This window comes from Pseudophryne corroboree, chromosome 8 (genome assembly GCF_028390025.1).
Source record: "Pseudophryne corroboree isolate aPseCor3 chromosome 8, aPseCor3.hap2, whole genome shotgun sequence".
NCBI lineage: Eukaryota > Metazoa > Chordata > Amphibia > Anura > Myobatrachidae > Pseudophryne > Pseudophryne corroboree.
Genome location: NC_086451.1, coordinates 99,053,040 through 99,068,452, shown reverse-complemented (window position 1 = coordinate 99,068,452; position 15,413 = coordinate 99,053,040). Strand labels below are relative to the sequence as shown.

Below are 15,413 nucleotides of genomic sequence, written 5' to 3'. Positions count from 1 at the left end.
TTTTAGTCACTAGATGGCGATAAACAGCCTCGTATTGCTTATACACTGTAACACAGTTTTAGTATGTCTTTGTCCACTGTTGATTATGCAAGAAGGTTGCATTGTATTATGTCTAGTATGTAAGTTTATTTGTTTTTTTCTGTATTCTTCAGGTTACATAGGGAAGGGGCGCTTGTTGCCGCATCGCTATAGAAACCAAAGCAGCTCCATCGTTGTGGGCCGGCGGACGTCACTTCCGGCATGACGTCAGCGTCGGGACCGGAAGTGGGTGGACAAACGCCGGGACACACGATGGGAAGCGGGAAACGTGACCTGGGGACCTGTAAGTTATTGTATTTAAGCACTATTTGTTATGCACTGTGTGTTATGTGTGTGTCCTGATGACGGGGGGCAGTACCCCGAAACGTTGAAGAATAAATCACCATGATTTTTCACAAAGTTTGCAGTCTGGGAGTGCCTCTATTTCTTGGAGAGTATTGAGGGGGTTGGCAGGCCTCTTGAGAGCACCCTGGCAGGTTATCTTCAGTTTTCCATGGAGTGCCGGCTTTTGGAACTTGGTATATTGGAACCAGAGCGTACGTTGCAGTGACACCGGGACCCAGCAAGGCACCAAGGAAATAATTTACTTCAGGACCCTCCAGTTGATTTTACAGCACGTATTTATCAGCACTTGTTTATTTGCTTTTTTGCACAATTTGCACCATTTACAAGCACTTTATGATATATGCACATTGCACTTCAGTGGAAACAGAACTTTGCACCTTATTACTGGTATAATTCTCCTTAAGTGTGTTTACACTTTAAAAATTGTCTGCCTTCACACACACAGAGGACTGTGGTGTGTATAGATGTGAGCATGATGGCAGGGGCCAATGAGGCGTTACCTGAAATGCTAGGACAAATGCTGCAGTGTGATACTCAGGATTGTTTTAGCTTTTCTGATATAGAAGCGTCTAACATCTTATATGCTGAATCTGCATTTGACACGGCTGCTAATAGCTCCAGTGAGGATATATTTAAAGAACTTTTCAAATTAAAAAACATGAGACAGATTTTTTATACCATGGGATGACCCTCTCGGATTATTTCCGCAATAAACAAATACCCAGGGGCTTCAGGGTGCATAACACCCCTACTATAGGGAGATATAATACAGCATTTTGCACCAAGTGTATAGCCATTTTAAACAAGTGCTCAATGGACTTGATGCTTTTAGTTATTGAAGAATCCACTAGGGAGCTCAAAGTGATGAAGGATAAAATTTCCACTTTTGAGGCGGAGCACATGAGCACTTTAATAGCTGATACTGCCACAGACTGGGTTGGCAAGTTAAAAACGCAGCTAGAGGAGTACCGCATGGACTTGATACGATATAAAAAAGAAAAATTAGTGAAGGTGCAACAAGACTATGCACAGCATAGAGTTTACAACTGGCTGCACACAGGTTACAGAAATCCTGGAGGCCTACAAATACGTAAATTCCGGAAAAGACACCCGTGGCAGGGACAATCCGGTAATTCCAGTACATCAGCCAGCGACACAGAAGGAAACACCACTGAGGGAACGGTGATGAATGTCCGTGTGGTCCCTTTAGGCGTAGACACAGGCAGGACGCGGGCAGAGATGCGCATAAATGCACGCGAGGGGGGGGGGGGGCAATCGCAGAGGTAGAAGAGGAAACAAACCCCCAAGGGGGAAGCGAGTTTAGTTTTCAACCTCTCAAAAACCCCCTTGACTGAAGCTGAGTTACAGGTGTTAAGTAAGGGGTTAAGCTTCATCCCCACTAATTCACATAAACCATTTCAGTGGAGGGTGGACAATTACAAATTCCAGAGGAAGTTAAGACTTAAAGAACATTTTAGTAAACAGAAAACAACTAAAGAGATTGAGCCCACAATCCCCCCTAAACTTCGCAAATTTGGAACACCATCGAACTTTGACCCTCAGTCGTTCAATCCAGCTATCAAAATCTTCTGCAGGATGTTGGAGCAATCCACAGAGGAAATTAATCCACAAATTAGATTCAATCTCACCCGGGAAGAAAATATGGCTTTAAAAGCATTGAAAGCACGACATGACATCATTATCAGAGGGGCAGACAAAGGGGGAGCAATAGTGGTGATGGACTTGGAGATGTATAAGACTGAATGTGTTCGGCTATTATCAGATTCCACCACATATAGGCAGCTGGATAAGGATCCCACTGAAGAATTTAAACAGGAACTGTTGAAGCTGTTGGAATCAGCTGAAGAACAAGGCTGGATTGACACAGAAATTAAGACACTGCTGATGAGAACCACTCCAAGGACTCCAGTTTTCTATGTGATCCCCAAGATACATAAGGACACACAGAGACCCCCAGGTAGACCTATTATTTCTGCAAGGGGGTCTCTGTGTGAGCCAGCAGCAGCATTCATAGATACATATTTACAGCCTTGTATCATGGAAACATTTACGCACCTTAAAGACACTTCATCACTTTTATGCACTTTAGCCACTTTTTCTACCATGCCTGATGATATTGTACTTGCCAGCATCGATGTGGTAGGGCTGTATACCTGCATACCACACGAAGCTGGCATTGAGGCGGTATGCAAACTTATTACAGGTAATAGTCATTATACAGGTCCTAATGTGTGTTTTATCATCGAGCTTTTAAGATTCATTTTGATGCACAATTATTTTATGTATGATGGCAAGTTTTTTATTCAAACGTCACGCTGTGCCATGCGATCATGCGCAGCACCTGTATACGCTAATGCATATATGTACATGGTAAAACAGGAATTGTTTTTTTCGGAGGTTAATGTCACACAACAGATTTTTCACTATAATCGATATATAGATGACATTCTAGTGTTGTGGACAGGTACGGAAGAGGCCTTAGGCAATGTGGTTAAAGTGCATGATGAGTACCAATGTCCAGCGAAGTTGTCACTCACCATGAGTAAAAATGAGATAAATTTTTTAGATGTCAATATCGCATGTATAGACCAGAAAGTGCAGACAAGATTGTTCTCCAAACCCACTGACCGGAACACATTGCTCAAATATGATAGTTTTCATCCTAGAGCCACGGTCAGGGGGTTGCCATACTCTCAATTCAGCCGAGTATGCAGGATCAATAGTGATGCAGGTGAGAGAGAAAAACAGCTGGACACTATGGTTAACAAATTTGTTGAGAGGGGATTTCCCCTCCGGGATCTGATAACAGCAAGGCAAAAGGCATGTGGGATTGTGAGATCGGTCCTATTGCAAAACAAGGACAGCGTTGCAACCCCAAATCAAAGGGAAATATTGCCCTGGGTCAATCAGTGTGATGTTAATAGCAATTATACCACCAAATGAGCCAAAGCTTTATGGCCAATAATAACTAATGACCCGGAGCTATCAGCCTTGAAAAATACTAGATTATTGCCAAGTTATGCCAGGAGCCCGAATTTAAGAGACCCACTGGTGACAACAGACATCACAGGCATTCAACCTCCTAAAACTCACTTTCTGACAAAAAAGGGGAGATGTTACAAGTGCTCTGGTTCTGTAACGTGCAGTTACATGATCGCAGGCAATAAATTTGCACCCCCCCCCCCCCCACACGGGTAAGATGTTATACATCAAGTATCCATTATCTTCCTCATCGAGGTATGTGATTTATTTACTTACCTGTCCATGCGGATTACATTATGTCGGAAAGACCAAACGACAATTTAAAGAGAGAATGGCCCAACATAGGGGGGCCATAAGAGCCGCTATCAGTGAGGGGGAAAGTGATCAGGCGGTGGCGCGACATTTCCTTATGGCCAAACACACAATGGCCACACTAAGGTACAGAATAATTGACCAAATCCCTCCGAATTTGAGAGGGGGAGACAGGGACAGGCAACTATTACAGCTGGAGTGCAAATGGATACACCGTTTAAATACGGTTAATCCAAATGGCCTGAATGAGTCATTAAATTTCAGCTGTTTCTTATAAATTATACTGTAAGCAGGATTCCCACATTACAAAGATAGGTCTTATAATAAATTGGCAAGACATTGGTAAGACATTGTAGAGCCTTTGGTGGTAAAAGTCTAAGTGAGAAATTTCAGTATAGATATTATTTAGATTTGTTGAATATGTGGCAGGAACAGGATTAATTTATACATATACCAGTGATACATTTTAAGCTTAGCTGCACGTAATAGGAGTTCAGCACTAGAGATTGTCCTTTTAGCACGTAGCACTGTACATTTTTATTAATTATATTGCATACATGTTTTGTTTTTGTGTTTTATGTAACTCACGTAATAATATGGTTTTTAGCCACTAGATGGCGATAAACAGCCTCGTATTGCTTATACACTGTAACACAGTTTTAGTATGTCTTTGTCCACTGTTGATTATGCAAGAAGGTTGCATTGTATTATGTCTAGTATTTAAGTTTATTTGTTTGTTTCTGTATTCTTCAGGTTACATAGGGAAGGGGCGCTTGTTGCCGCATCGCTATAGAAACCAAAGCAGCTCCATCGTTGTGGGCCGGCGGACGTCACTTCCGGCATGACGTCAGCGTCGGGACCGGAAGTGGGTGGACAAACGCCGGGACACACGATGGGAAGCGGGAAACGTGACCTGGGGACCTGTAAGTTATTGTATTTAAGCACTATTTGTTATGGATTAATTTCCTCTGTGGATTGCTCCAACATCCTGCAGAAGATTTTGCAGTCCGGGAGTGCCTCTATTTCTTGGAGAGTATTGAGGGGGTTGGCAGGCCTCTTGAGAGCACCCTGGCAGGTTATCATCAGTTTTCCATGGAGTGCCGGCTTTTGTAACTTGGTATATATATATATATATATATAGTGTAAAAGACATACTCTAATATGAACAGGTTAAACAATATACAATAATATATAAATAAAATGTACAGTATATAGAATTAAAAATAAATACTGTGACAATGGCTAATACCAATGTGCTATAAATGCTGCCATCTTGTGGCTAAATATTAAAAGTACAGAATACATCCAAACCAAGCCATACAGACAGCAAAATCCTGTTAAATACAAAGAAATCTAAGCTGGATACCTTATCTGAACTGATAACAGCTAACCAGCGGAAAACATCCAATGTGTTTCGTCATGAGCTATGTCCTGTCACTCACACTTATTTTGATAGAATCTGGAAGAAGTGCAGTTCCGCAGCTCCGGCTGTAACCAGTCTCCTGGCCATGGCCACAGGATTGATAAGCAAGGCCGCAGATAAGAAATAATATGGAAATTATTACATTATCAATTGGGGCCTATGGATTAGTATGTTGCAGACTGTAGAGTAATGATTTGGAATTGAGAAGAATTTACCATGAGACATACCACTGTCACTATTACATCCAAAAGTCCCAATCTGTGACCGCACAGGGGGTTGTTCTTATGGGGTAGTGGGTGGGGCTTCATTGGAAAGTTTATAGAAATATTGTGTAAGCTAGTCGGCAGTAAAATTCATGAAAATACAGATACTCAGTAGCTGGTTTTCTCCATGCCAGTAAGAAATATGGCCACCTGACTGCAGTGATGCAAGCAGGTTGGCCATTTTGTCTATGGACAGGTATAGGAGCCCAGTGCACAGCAGCATCAGTGGCAGTTGACAGTTGAAGCTCTGGTGGCTGATTCTATAGTCTTGCCTTGGAAGAGCGAGCTAGTGTGCTTTGGCAGCTAGTGTTATATTTCCAGCGTTTATCTTGTTGTTCAGAGCACAATAAAATCTGTGCTTTTCCTGAACATTTTTTTAGGTTTTTTTTTTTCTATTTGGTGGATTTATTGAACATCTGGAGATGAGCCGGAGAATGGAGCTGAGACAGCTCCTGGAGGATCAGAGGAGGTGGAGCCGTCACGGAGATCATGGTGAGTGAGATTTTGGGCAGTGATTCCAATCTAAGGGGCAGATTTATCAAAGATTGGAGACAGATGAAGTACGAAGCGATCAGCTTCCAACTGTCATTAAAATGACAGATAGGAGCTGAGTGGCTGGCACTTTATCTTTCCCCACATTACCTTTCTACAAGCTGTGATAAATCTCTGCTATGTCCTCTCAACCTGTGTGGCATGCAGGTGGTAGTTGGAGTTAGCTGCACATTAGCCATATGTCCTGCCTTATACTTTGTGGGAGATTCATGAAAGCTTGGGGAGAGATAAAAAGGTCTATGTACTAAGACTTGGAGAGAGATAAAGTGAAAAGAGATAAACTACCAACCAGCTCCTAACTGTCATTTTTCAACACACAACCTATAACATGGCAGTTAGGAGCTGATTGGCTGGTACTTTATTTCCATCCACTTTATCCCACATAGACCCCAATGTACCAACCAATCAGCTCCTAACTGTCATTTTATGAGCAGAGGGGGAGATGTACTAAGCCTTAGAGTGATATAGTGGAGAGATAAAGAACCAGCCAATCAGCCATGTTACAGGCTGGATTGGAATGACAGTTTGACAGGAAGAGGGTGTTTCTGGGCGGAAACTGACCGTTTTCCGGGAGTGTGCTAAAAAACGCAGCCGTGTCAGAAGATAACGCAGGCGTGCCTGGGGAAACGGGGGAGTGGCTGGCCGAACGCAGGGCGTGTTTGTGATGTCAAAACAGGAACTAAATAGACTGCAGTGATCGCAAGGTAGGAGTAAGTTTCGAGCTGCTCAGAAACTGCATGAAAATATTTTATAGCAGAACTGCTAACCTTTCGGTCGCACTTCTGCTAAGCTAAGATACACTCCCTGAGGGCGGCAGCTTAGCGTTTGCACTGCTGCTAAAAGCATCTAGCGAGCTATCAACTCGGAATGAGGGCCATAAAACAAAGCTGATTTAGGATCTATTGAGCTGCCATCTCTGGGGGTCATTCCGAGTTGTTCGCTCGTTATTTTTTTCTCGCAACGGAGCGATTAGTCGCTAATGCGCATGTGCAATGTCCGCAGTGCGACTGCGCCAAGTAAATTTGCTATGCAGTTAGGTATTTTACTCACGGCATTACGAGGTTTTTTCTTCGTTCTGGTGATCGTAATGTGATTGACAGGAAGTGGGTGTTTCTGGGCGGAAATAGGCCGTTTTATGGGTGTGTGCGAAAAAACGCTACCGTTTCTGGGAAAAACGCGGGAGTGGCTGGAGAAACGGAGGAGTGTCTGGGCGAACGCTGGGTGTGTTTGTGACGTCAAACCAGGAACGAAACTGACTGAACTGATCGCAGATGCCGAGTAAGTGTGGAGCTACTCAGAAACTGCTAAGAAGTGTCTATTTGCAATTCTGCTAATCTTTCGTTCGCAATTTTGATAAGCTAAGATTCACTCCCAGTAGGCGGCGGCTTAGCGTGTGCAAAGCTGCTAAAAGCAGCTTGCGAGCGAACAACTCGGAATGACCCCCTCTATTCAGTTGCTGGACCAATAGGGGGTGGTGATGAAGTCTGATGACAATGCAATGTGCTCTGTGTGTCAAAATGAACTGGTAATGGGGTGTGATGGATAGTGAAATAAGTAGATCATGGACGGGTACGAGTGGTGCTGCATTAAACCCTGTGGAGGCCCCTAGGCAGTCAAAAATCTCAGAGCCCTCCTCGCAAACTATCTCAATACAATTTTAATTTTACCAACCAATTTTATCATCCAACAATCTACGATCTGGAAACTAATGTGAATCTGAGGTCTATGGTTTGTGTATTTTACAGAGTATGGGAGATATGTGGGTCAGGTTGGAGGGATTACAAGCATGAGCTGGATGGAAAGTTTTTGGGTGGAAAGAGGAGTGTGAGCAGATAGTGGAGAGTGTACAGGGTCCAGGGTTGGGAGAGATGTCACCAGCAGCCATGAGAAGGTGCAGGGTGAGATAGACATGCCCGGATGAATTGTGGGTGTGAGGTGTTTCTGCTTATGTAGGCCTGAGAGTGCGCTGGCGCAGGGAACAAAGCAGGTCATGAGTGCAGACTAGTGAGGAGGGACGCAGTGATGGGGAACTAATGCAGAGAGAGAAATAGGAGCTGACAGCTGAGCTCTGGGTCCAGTAGCTGAACAGAGATGGACATGGCCAGCTTGGCCTAAGTAGCATGGTGTCTCAGAGTTCACAAAATCACCAAGTCATTGTATGATCTAAGGGGTTTCTCATACTCAGCCCTCAGGACCGCTGACAGGTCACGTGCTGCATAACCAATAGCTGGGGCACAAGTGGGCTCATCACTCGCTGTATCTGTCACATTTCAAAAGTTGCAGCGCATTCATTCCTGACTGACACAGTCTAGGTAGACACAGGAGGTCTGGAAAACATGACCTGTTAGGGGTGCTGAGGACCAAGTATAAGAAACACAGACTTGAACCATTAATGCTCAGTCCTCAGCATTTTTCAATTTAAAGACTACAGTAGTTCATTTTTTTAGGTGTTTTTTTACAAAGTATTTTTCCCGTTCTGCTACCCACTTATGGAGTTCCTTACAGGCTAGCCCAGACTCTCCCGCAGCCCTCACACCCTTATTCCCATCTCTTTATAACCCTCACACCTATTCTACCCCCACTAATGCACCCTCACATCTAGCCCAATCTCCACTCTGAGCAGCACTCGCTCCTCTGGTGCCTTCTCATTTATTTTCCCTCCGACCACTCATACATGTTATAGGGGCTCCTTGGGATACTTATGGTGGTTCTGTCCAAGAATCACAGGGTTCTGGTCAGCGACTGATCGTCTGAATGTTACACTCACTGGTATTACCCTTCCTTTCCCTACTCCGCTGCAGACACACACAACAGTACTCACTCATGCAGCTAGTTGTACTGTTGCTGCTCATTAGATACATCCAGCGCTGCCTCCCTTCTCTCTCTACTCAACCCTATTTGGAAAATCTACACTTGGAATACATTTCTAGCGTCCTGCCTGAGCACCCCAGCCAGTTAGTATATATTTGGGCACCTTGGATTTGTCACAACGAGGCCTCATCCATTATATCCCCTGCTTAGGTCTGATATTTTATAACTTAATGATTTGTCATGCCAGCACTCCCCCTTCCTGCCTGCACCCCTACCAACACTCTCTTCTCCCCCTCCTCCTTTTTACCTCTCATTTCCCCTCTTGTCACTTTTTTTGTCTCCCTATATCGCTTCTGTTTAGTGCAGTTCCCCTCAGGCCTTCTGTACTACCTGCATTATTCTGTGTCTTTTCTTACTGGAACACATAGAGATCCATTCTCCCAATGAGAGCGGCTCCTTATTGGTTCCTTTCTTGCTTAATGCTGCAATATTGCTCTTAATGGAAATTTCACTTACAAAAAACAACTACAATATATGAAACAACTCTTATTCTGCCAGTCTCTTACAGTGTAACACTATCAATGATATACCAAAATGTTTACTGTAACTCAAGTTATTGATTGACAATTGATTGGTACATGTTATCGATATGTAATTATTATGGCTATTATATAAGGTATACTGTATCTTTTCAGATGATTCACCCCAGACCGTATTTGAGGAGAGACTGCGGTCTGAGCGCCGAAGAGGTGAAAGAAGATCTTGCCAGAACACCCAGGAACATCTGCCAAGAGCAGGAACATCCGCTCGTCTACGGAGACCTCGGAGGGAGCACAGACAGCGAAGCCGTTCACCTGAGATAGCACCAAGTCCAGATCCTCTCCCTGGTCCAAGTCTACAGCCAACGTCTCAGCAGCCAGTGGAGAATGAGCAGAATCTCTCGGACATGGTGTACGAGATCCTCATGCAGAATATGCCAGCCATTGAGGAAGCTAACAATGGGCAGAAAGTCCGGTCCCTGCGGTTAAATATCAGCTTTTTCCAATCTACCATTATTGCTGTGGATGAAGCAACACAGTCATGTGTAATCTGTCTAATGCAGTACCAAGATGGGGAGCGAGTGTCTGTCCTGCCCTGCAGCCACAAGTACCATCCAAGATGCATCTCACAGTGGGTTGCAACAAATTCCAGCTGTCCCCTGTGCCGCAGAGAGTGCATCACAGAGGAAATTGAGTGTTGGATCTCCTGAATATGGCAAGAGGAAGATCTAGATCACCCTCTTCTCTAGATTCCATAACACCTCCTCCACTCTGTCCCGTCTCATCAGCTGACTGCTATCTTCACTCCCCAAGCCGCCAGGTCGCCCGTCAGCCGTATCGGCAGTCGGGCCGCTCGGCGGCGGGTCGCCCAGTCTGTAGGGCCCTTAAGCAAGATGAAGAGATACCACGGCCTAGTGCTGACTTACCACATCTGTGGCGTAGCGCCGACTTATCCAACCTGCGGCCTAGCGCCGGATCAATAGATACCACGGCCTAGTGCCGACTTACCACATCTGCGGCATAGTGCTGACTTATCCAACCTGCGGCCTAGCACCGGATGAAGAGATACCATGGCCTAGTGCCATCTTACCACACCTACAGCCTAGCGCCGACTTATCCAACCTGCGGCCTAGCGTAGGATCAAGAGATACCACGACCTAGTGCTGACTTACCACATCTGCGGCGTAGCGCCGACTTATCCAACCTGCGGCGTAGCGCTGGATGAAGAGATACCATGGCTTAGCGCCGACTTACAACACCTGCAGCCTAGCACCGACTTATCCAACCTGCAGCCTAGCACAGGATCAAGAGATACCACGGCCTAGCGCCGACTTACCATATCTGTGGCGTAGCGATGATTTCTCCAACCTGCGGCCTAGCGCCGGATGAAGAGATACCATGGCCTAGCGCCGACTTACCACACCTGCAGCCTAGCATCGTCTTATCCAACCTGCAGCCTACCGCAGGATCATGAGATAACACGGCCTAGCGCCGACTTACCATATCTGCGGTGTAATGCTGATTTATCCAACCTGCGGCCTAGCGCTGGATGAAGAGATACCACAGACTAGCACCGATTTACCACATCTGCGGCGTAGTGCCAACTTATCCAACCTGTGGCCTAACGCCGAATGAAGAGATACTACAGCCTAGCGCCGACTTACCACACCTGCAGCCCAGCGCCGACTTATACAACTTGTGGCCTAGCACAGGATCAAGAGATACCACGGCCTAGCATTAACTTACCACATCTGCAGCTTTGCGCCGACTTATCCAACCTGTGGCCTAGCGCAGGATCAAGAGATACCACGGCTTGCGCCGACTTACCACATCTGTGGCGTAGCACCGACTTATCTAAACTGCGGCCTAGCACTGGATCAAGAGATACCCTGGCCTAGCGCCGACTTACCACATTTGCGGCGTAGCGCCAACTTATCCAACCTGTGGCCTAGCGCACGCCTGCAGCCTAGCGCCGACTTATCCAACCTGCGGCCTAGTGCAGGTTCAACAGATACCACGGCCTAGCACCGACTTACCACACCTGTGGTTAATTGCACAATTTAGGACTACTGGGCCTTGTGCCCTTGCCTATACCAACCTTGTCATCCACACAATAGGTTTGGGCTTACCGCCCACTGTGTCCTGGCCTATTGTTGCCTATCTGGGGGACTATCTGCTGCCATGGGGCTGTTGCCCACCTACCTGAAATGATCCAAATGCTTTGGGCCTATTGCCCACCTATCTGAGCCTCTTACAATAGCTTTGGGCCTAATGACCACGGGGCCCCAACCTATTGCTGCCGTTGCGGGCTAAAGATTCTATCCACGCCCCGCCTAGTGTGCAACTCTATTGGGCCTACTGCCGACACTGCTCCCCGGGCCTAGTGCCCGTCTATTGTGCCATTCTATTGGGCCTAATGCCCCTTTATGTCCCCCATGACTAGTGCCCACCTAATGCATCCCAGGCCTAGTGCCTGCTATGCCCACGGGCCTAGTGCCTGAACCCTTGTTGTCTAGGGTGGGACCGTCTGGACTTACCCATCCTAAGGACTGTGGCTGGACCAAGCATGGACCGGACCCACCCACTGCGTGGTCTTTGCCGGAGGCTCCCACCACCTCCGGGCTTCCTAGAGTCTTCACAAGAGCAATGGTGGCCAGTGAAAGCTCTTTTATGTCGCACACTGCTGTCCCAGGGCTTCCAATGTCTTCATCGACAAGCGCTATCACTGCTGCTTTTGTATAAGCAGCATCAGCAATTGTTCTTCCGTCCATATCTGAATCAGGCCCACTGTGCTCCTACTGTCCAGTGGCCATCTTATGTGTGGCACTGGGGGAATCCTATGCATACCCCACAGCCGTCCTGCTTTGGATAGGTTAGTCCCGCTTTTTGGGAACTGCCTGGCTGTCCTATCCATGGAGTGGGGGGGAGTAGTCAGAGGAAGCACTCTCACCGCTACTCTGCATAGCATAGATGCATGCTCAAGGAATCTACCAGAGCCTGATTCAGGAGGCGTCTTATGCAAATAGACATCTCCTGATGGCTTCTCTGATCTGCTGCTGTTCTGAGTATTGTTCCATCTGCGTTAGCATCAGTCATCTGAGTAACCCTCAGGCCTCCATGATCCAAAAAAATGGGTCCGATATCATTGGCGGAACTTGAGAGTTGTGGGCTCAGGTTCAAAAATATGCTCTGGGCCCCCCTCCTCCGCCCTACAGGAGTTTTTGCATCGGCGATGTCATCTATAGCTTCGGCTTTTGCTCCCCTTGTAGTGGCTATGGCCCCTAAATCTGCAGGGTCGAGGTCTTACTTTTGTCCCATCCAGACCGGCGATGCAGCAGTTTTTGCAGACATGTCGGGACATGGGGGCGGTTGTTGCCGAATTGGGTATGAGTGCACCTGCAACAGTAGAGTATACTAAGGCGTCCACTGTGGTTTCTCCTCCCTGTCACGGACCTAGCTGAACTTGATGTTGTATCCAATGAGGCTTCAGGAACTGGTGTAGGTTTGGTGTTGGTCAGGAGGAAACAGGTAGGTCGTAGGTAGTTTCTTATCATAGGAGTAATACTGAGATGAGAAAACCGGACTGGAACCGACAGGTGACCGGACTGGAGTCAAATGGTGACCGCACTGGAACTTGCAGGTGACCGGACTGGAACCGGATGATGACCGGACTGGAATCGGATGGGGACCAGACTGGAACCGGATGGGGACCGGACTGGAACCGGATGGGGACCGGACTGGAACCGGATTATGACCGGACTGGAACTGGCAGGTGACCGGACTGGAACCGGATAGTGACCGGACTGGAACTGGATGATGACCAAACTGGAACCTGATGATGACCGGACTGGGACCAGAGTAGCAGAACCCAGTAGAACAGGTTTAATGCACTGAGCTGGAGAACCAGGAGCAGGCAGGAGCACATGCACTAAGAGTACTAGTCCAGAGGAATGACTCAAAGTTCTGGCAATTTGAACAACCAAGTCCTGTGGGCTTTATACCCTGAGGAGGTCAGAGTCAGGTGATCACTGCTGGAGGGGAAGTGTCCAGAATCAACATGGAAGAAGCAGGAAGAAGATGGTGTCAGTAACTGCAAGAGGTTCCTGTCTGAAAACTGCAGCCATTCCAGACACAGAGGATCGTCCTCAGCCGGTGACTCAGATGCAGGAGGCACTGCGGAAAACGCTGTCCTGTGACCTCTGGAGAGCCGCAAGCAGCGGCTAAAACAGCGAAGCGGCTGGGAAGGTAACCGACGGGATACAGGTTTTAAGTCACGGCTGGAGACCGCGACACTCCCTTTTTGCCCGCCTCCGTAGCTTCAGCTTCAGGGACGGCTTTAACTTCTTTTTCAGGCTTTGAAGAAGAGCTGAGAGAAAATAAAGCTGTTTCCTCGACGGAGGCGTCGGTGACTGGTCAGCCTGAGACTTCAGGTGAGACAAAGCCAGATTTAGGAGGGGGGAGGGGATAATTTACCCCGGGCCACCTCGCCTCTCAGGGGCTCCCCATGTTGGACCAATTTGGTTTTTCAGAGATGGAGACAGCCTTGTCTCCATCTCTGCAGTGTCTGGGGCCACCTGGAGGCACAATCAGAGCACCTGCCTGGCTGCTCCTCACAGAGAGCTCTGATCGACAGAGCTCTCTGCTTTGGATACATTGCACCCACACAGCTGAGGCTGGGAGCTACTGAGCATGTGCAGCAGCAGCTCAGCTCACATAGACTCCGGCAGTGACTCTCCTCCTCCTCTTTTGGTTAATGCTGTATTCTGTGTGTGTGTGTGTGTGTGTGTATGCGTGTGTGTGTATGCTATGTGTAGGTATGCTGTGTGTTGTGTGTATGTATGCTGTGTGTATGTAGGTAAGCAAGCTGTGTTTAGGTATGTATGTATGTATGTATGTATGCTGTGTGTGTATTGTGTGTATGTAGGTACGCTCTGTGTGAGTGAGTGTGTGCATGTACGCTGTGTGTGTGTGTGTGTGTGTGTGTATGCTGTGTGACTGTGTAGGCATGCTTTATGTATGTATGTATGCATACTGTGTGTGTGTGTGTGTGTATATACTGTGTGTGTGTGCATGCTATGTGTGTTTGTAGGTATGCTGTGTATACATGTATGTATATTGTGGGTACGTATGCATGATACGTATGTGGAAACATGCTGTGTGTGTGTGTTTATACACACACATTATTTATATCATCCATAGGGGGCCCCCTTGAATTGGGAGGCAGTCAGTTTACCACCTGTCGGGATCCCAGCTGTCAAGACACAGACACCGGAATCCTGACACCCACTGACATGTCGGCGGTTGGAATCCCAACCGCCGGTTTAAATCCCCACTTGGGTGGTGTTCCAAAGGTCTCCACTGAGCCTGCGAGGCGATATGCTGTTCTCCCCACCGGTATCCCGATGTCGGTCTCCTGACCGCCGGGATATCATACTGATCTCCTTTGACTTAAGTTCCCAGGGAACCTGCGGCACTCCAGCTGTTGCTGAACTACACATCCCAGCATGCCCTGCAACAGTTTTTAGCATGATTAATAGCAAATCTGTAGCAAGGCATGCTGATATGTGTAGTTCAACAACAGCTGGAAGGTCATAGGTTCCCCACCCCTGTTTAAGGGTGTCAGATAGATCTTGCTCTTCCTCCTCCTCTTTGCTGTTGCCTGCTGCTACTAGCACGGTCAGGGCATGGAAGCGTGCTGCTAAGGGGGTATTCAATTAAGTGGCGTTTTTTTCAACAAAGGGTATTCAATTGCGGGCGTTTTCGCCTGGTTTTGAATCCATTTTCGCCCATGCCTTTTCACTTTTTTTTTGTCGAATTGGCATGGGCAAAAATTGCGCCAGAAACGAATTCACCAAAACACATGTATTGGCGGCGAATTCACAGATACACGTGGTTTCAGCCAGTGCTGGATTTTTCGACCAGCCAAAAAAACGGCACGGGCATTGAATAGGTCGAATGTAAGTTCGACCTAAAAACGGGCGAAAAGTGCAGTTTTTTGTCGACTGGTTGAAAAAAATGGCACTAACTGAATACCCCCCTAAGTATGCTAGGCAAGAGGGGGTTAGGCGCGATTGGCTAAGCTCCGGCAGGTTTAGAGAGTTTGCGCAGGGCTTAGAAGCGTTTAGG

At 47.0% G+C, this 15,413-nt stretch overlaps 1 protein-coding gene across 1 annotated transcript; it reads left to right on the top strand.

Moving 5' to 3' along the window:
• Positions 1-5,674: 5,674 nt before the first annotated feature.
• LOC134947527 (RING finger protein 44-like) lies at positions 5,675-14,764 on the top strand. Its single transcript, XM_063935578.1, has 2 exons — positions 5,675-5,877; positions 9,444-14,764. The coding sequence occupies exons 1-2, from the start codon at positions 5,808-5,810 to the stop codon at positions 9,995-9,997; spliced, it is 624 nt and encodes a 207-aa protein (XP_063791648.1). The 5' UTR covers positions 5,675-5,807; the 3' UTR covers positions 9,998-14,764.
• Positions 14,765-15,413: the final 649 nt, after the last annotated feature.

Coding starts and splice junctions, on each gene's coding strand:
- LOC134947527 (XM_063935578.1), top strand. CDS start 5,808: ATGAGCCGGAGAATGGAGCTGAGACAGCTCCTGGAGGATCAGAGGAGG. Junction 5,878..9,443: donor GAGCCGTCACGGAGATCATG/GTGAGTGAGATT, acceptor GTATCTTTTCAG/ATGATTCACCCCAGACCGTA.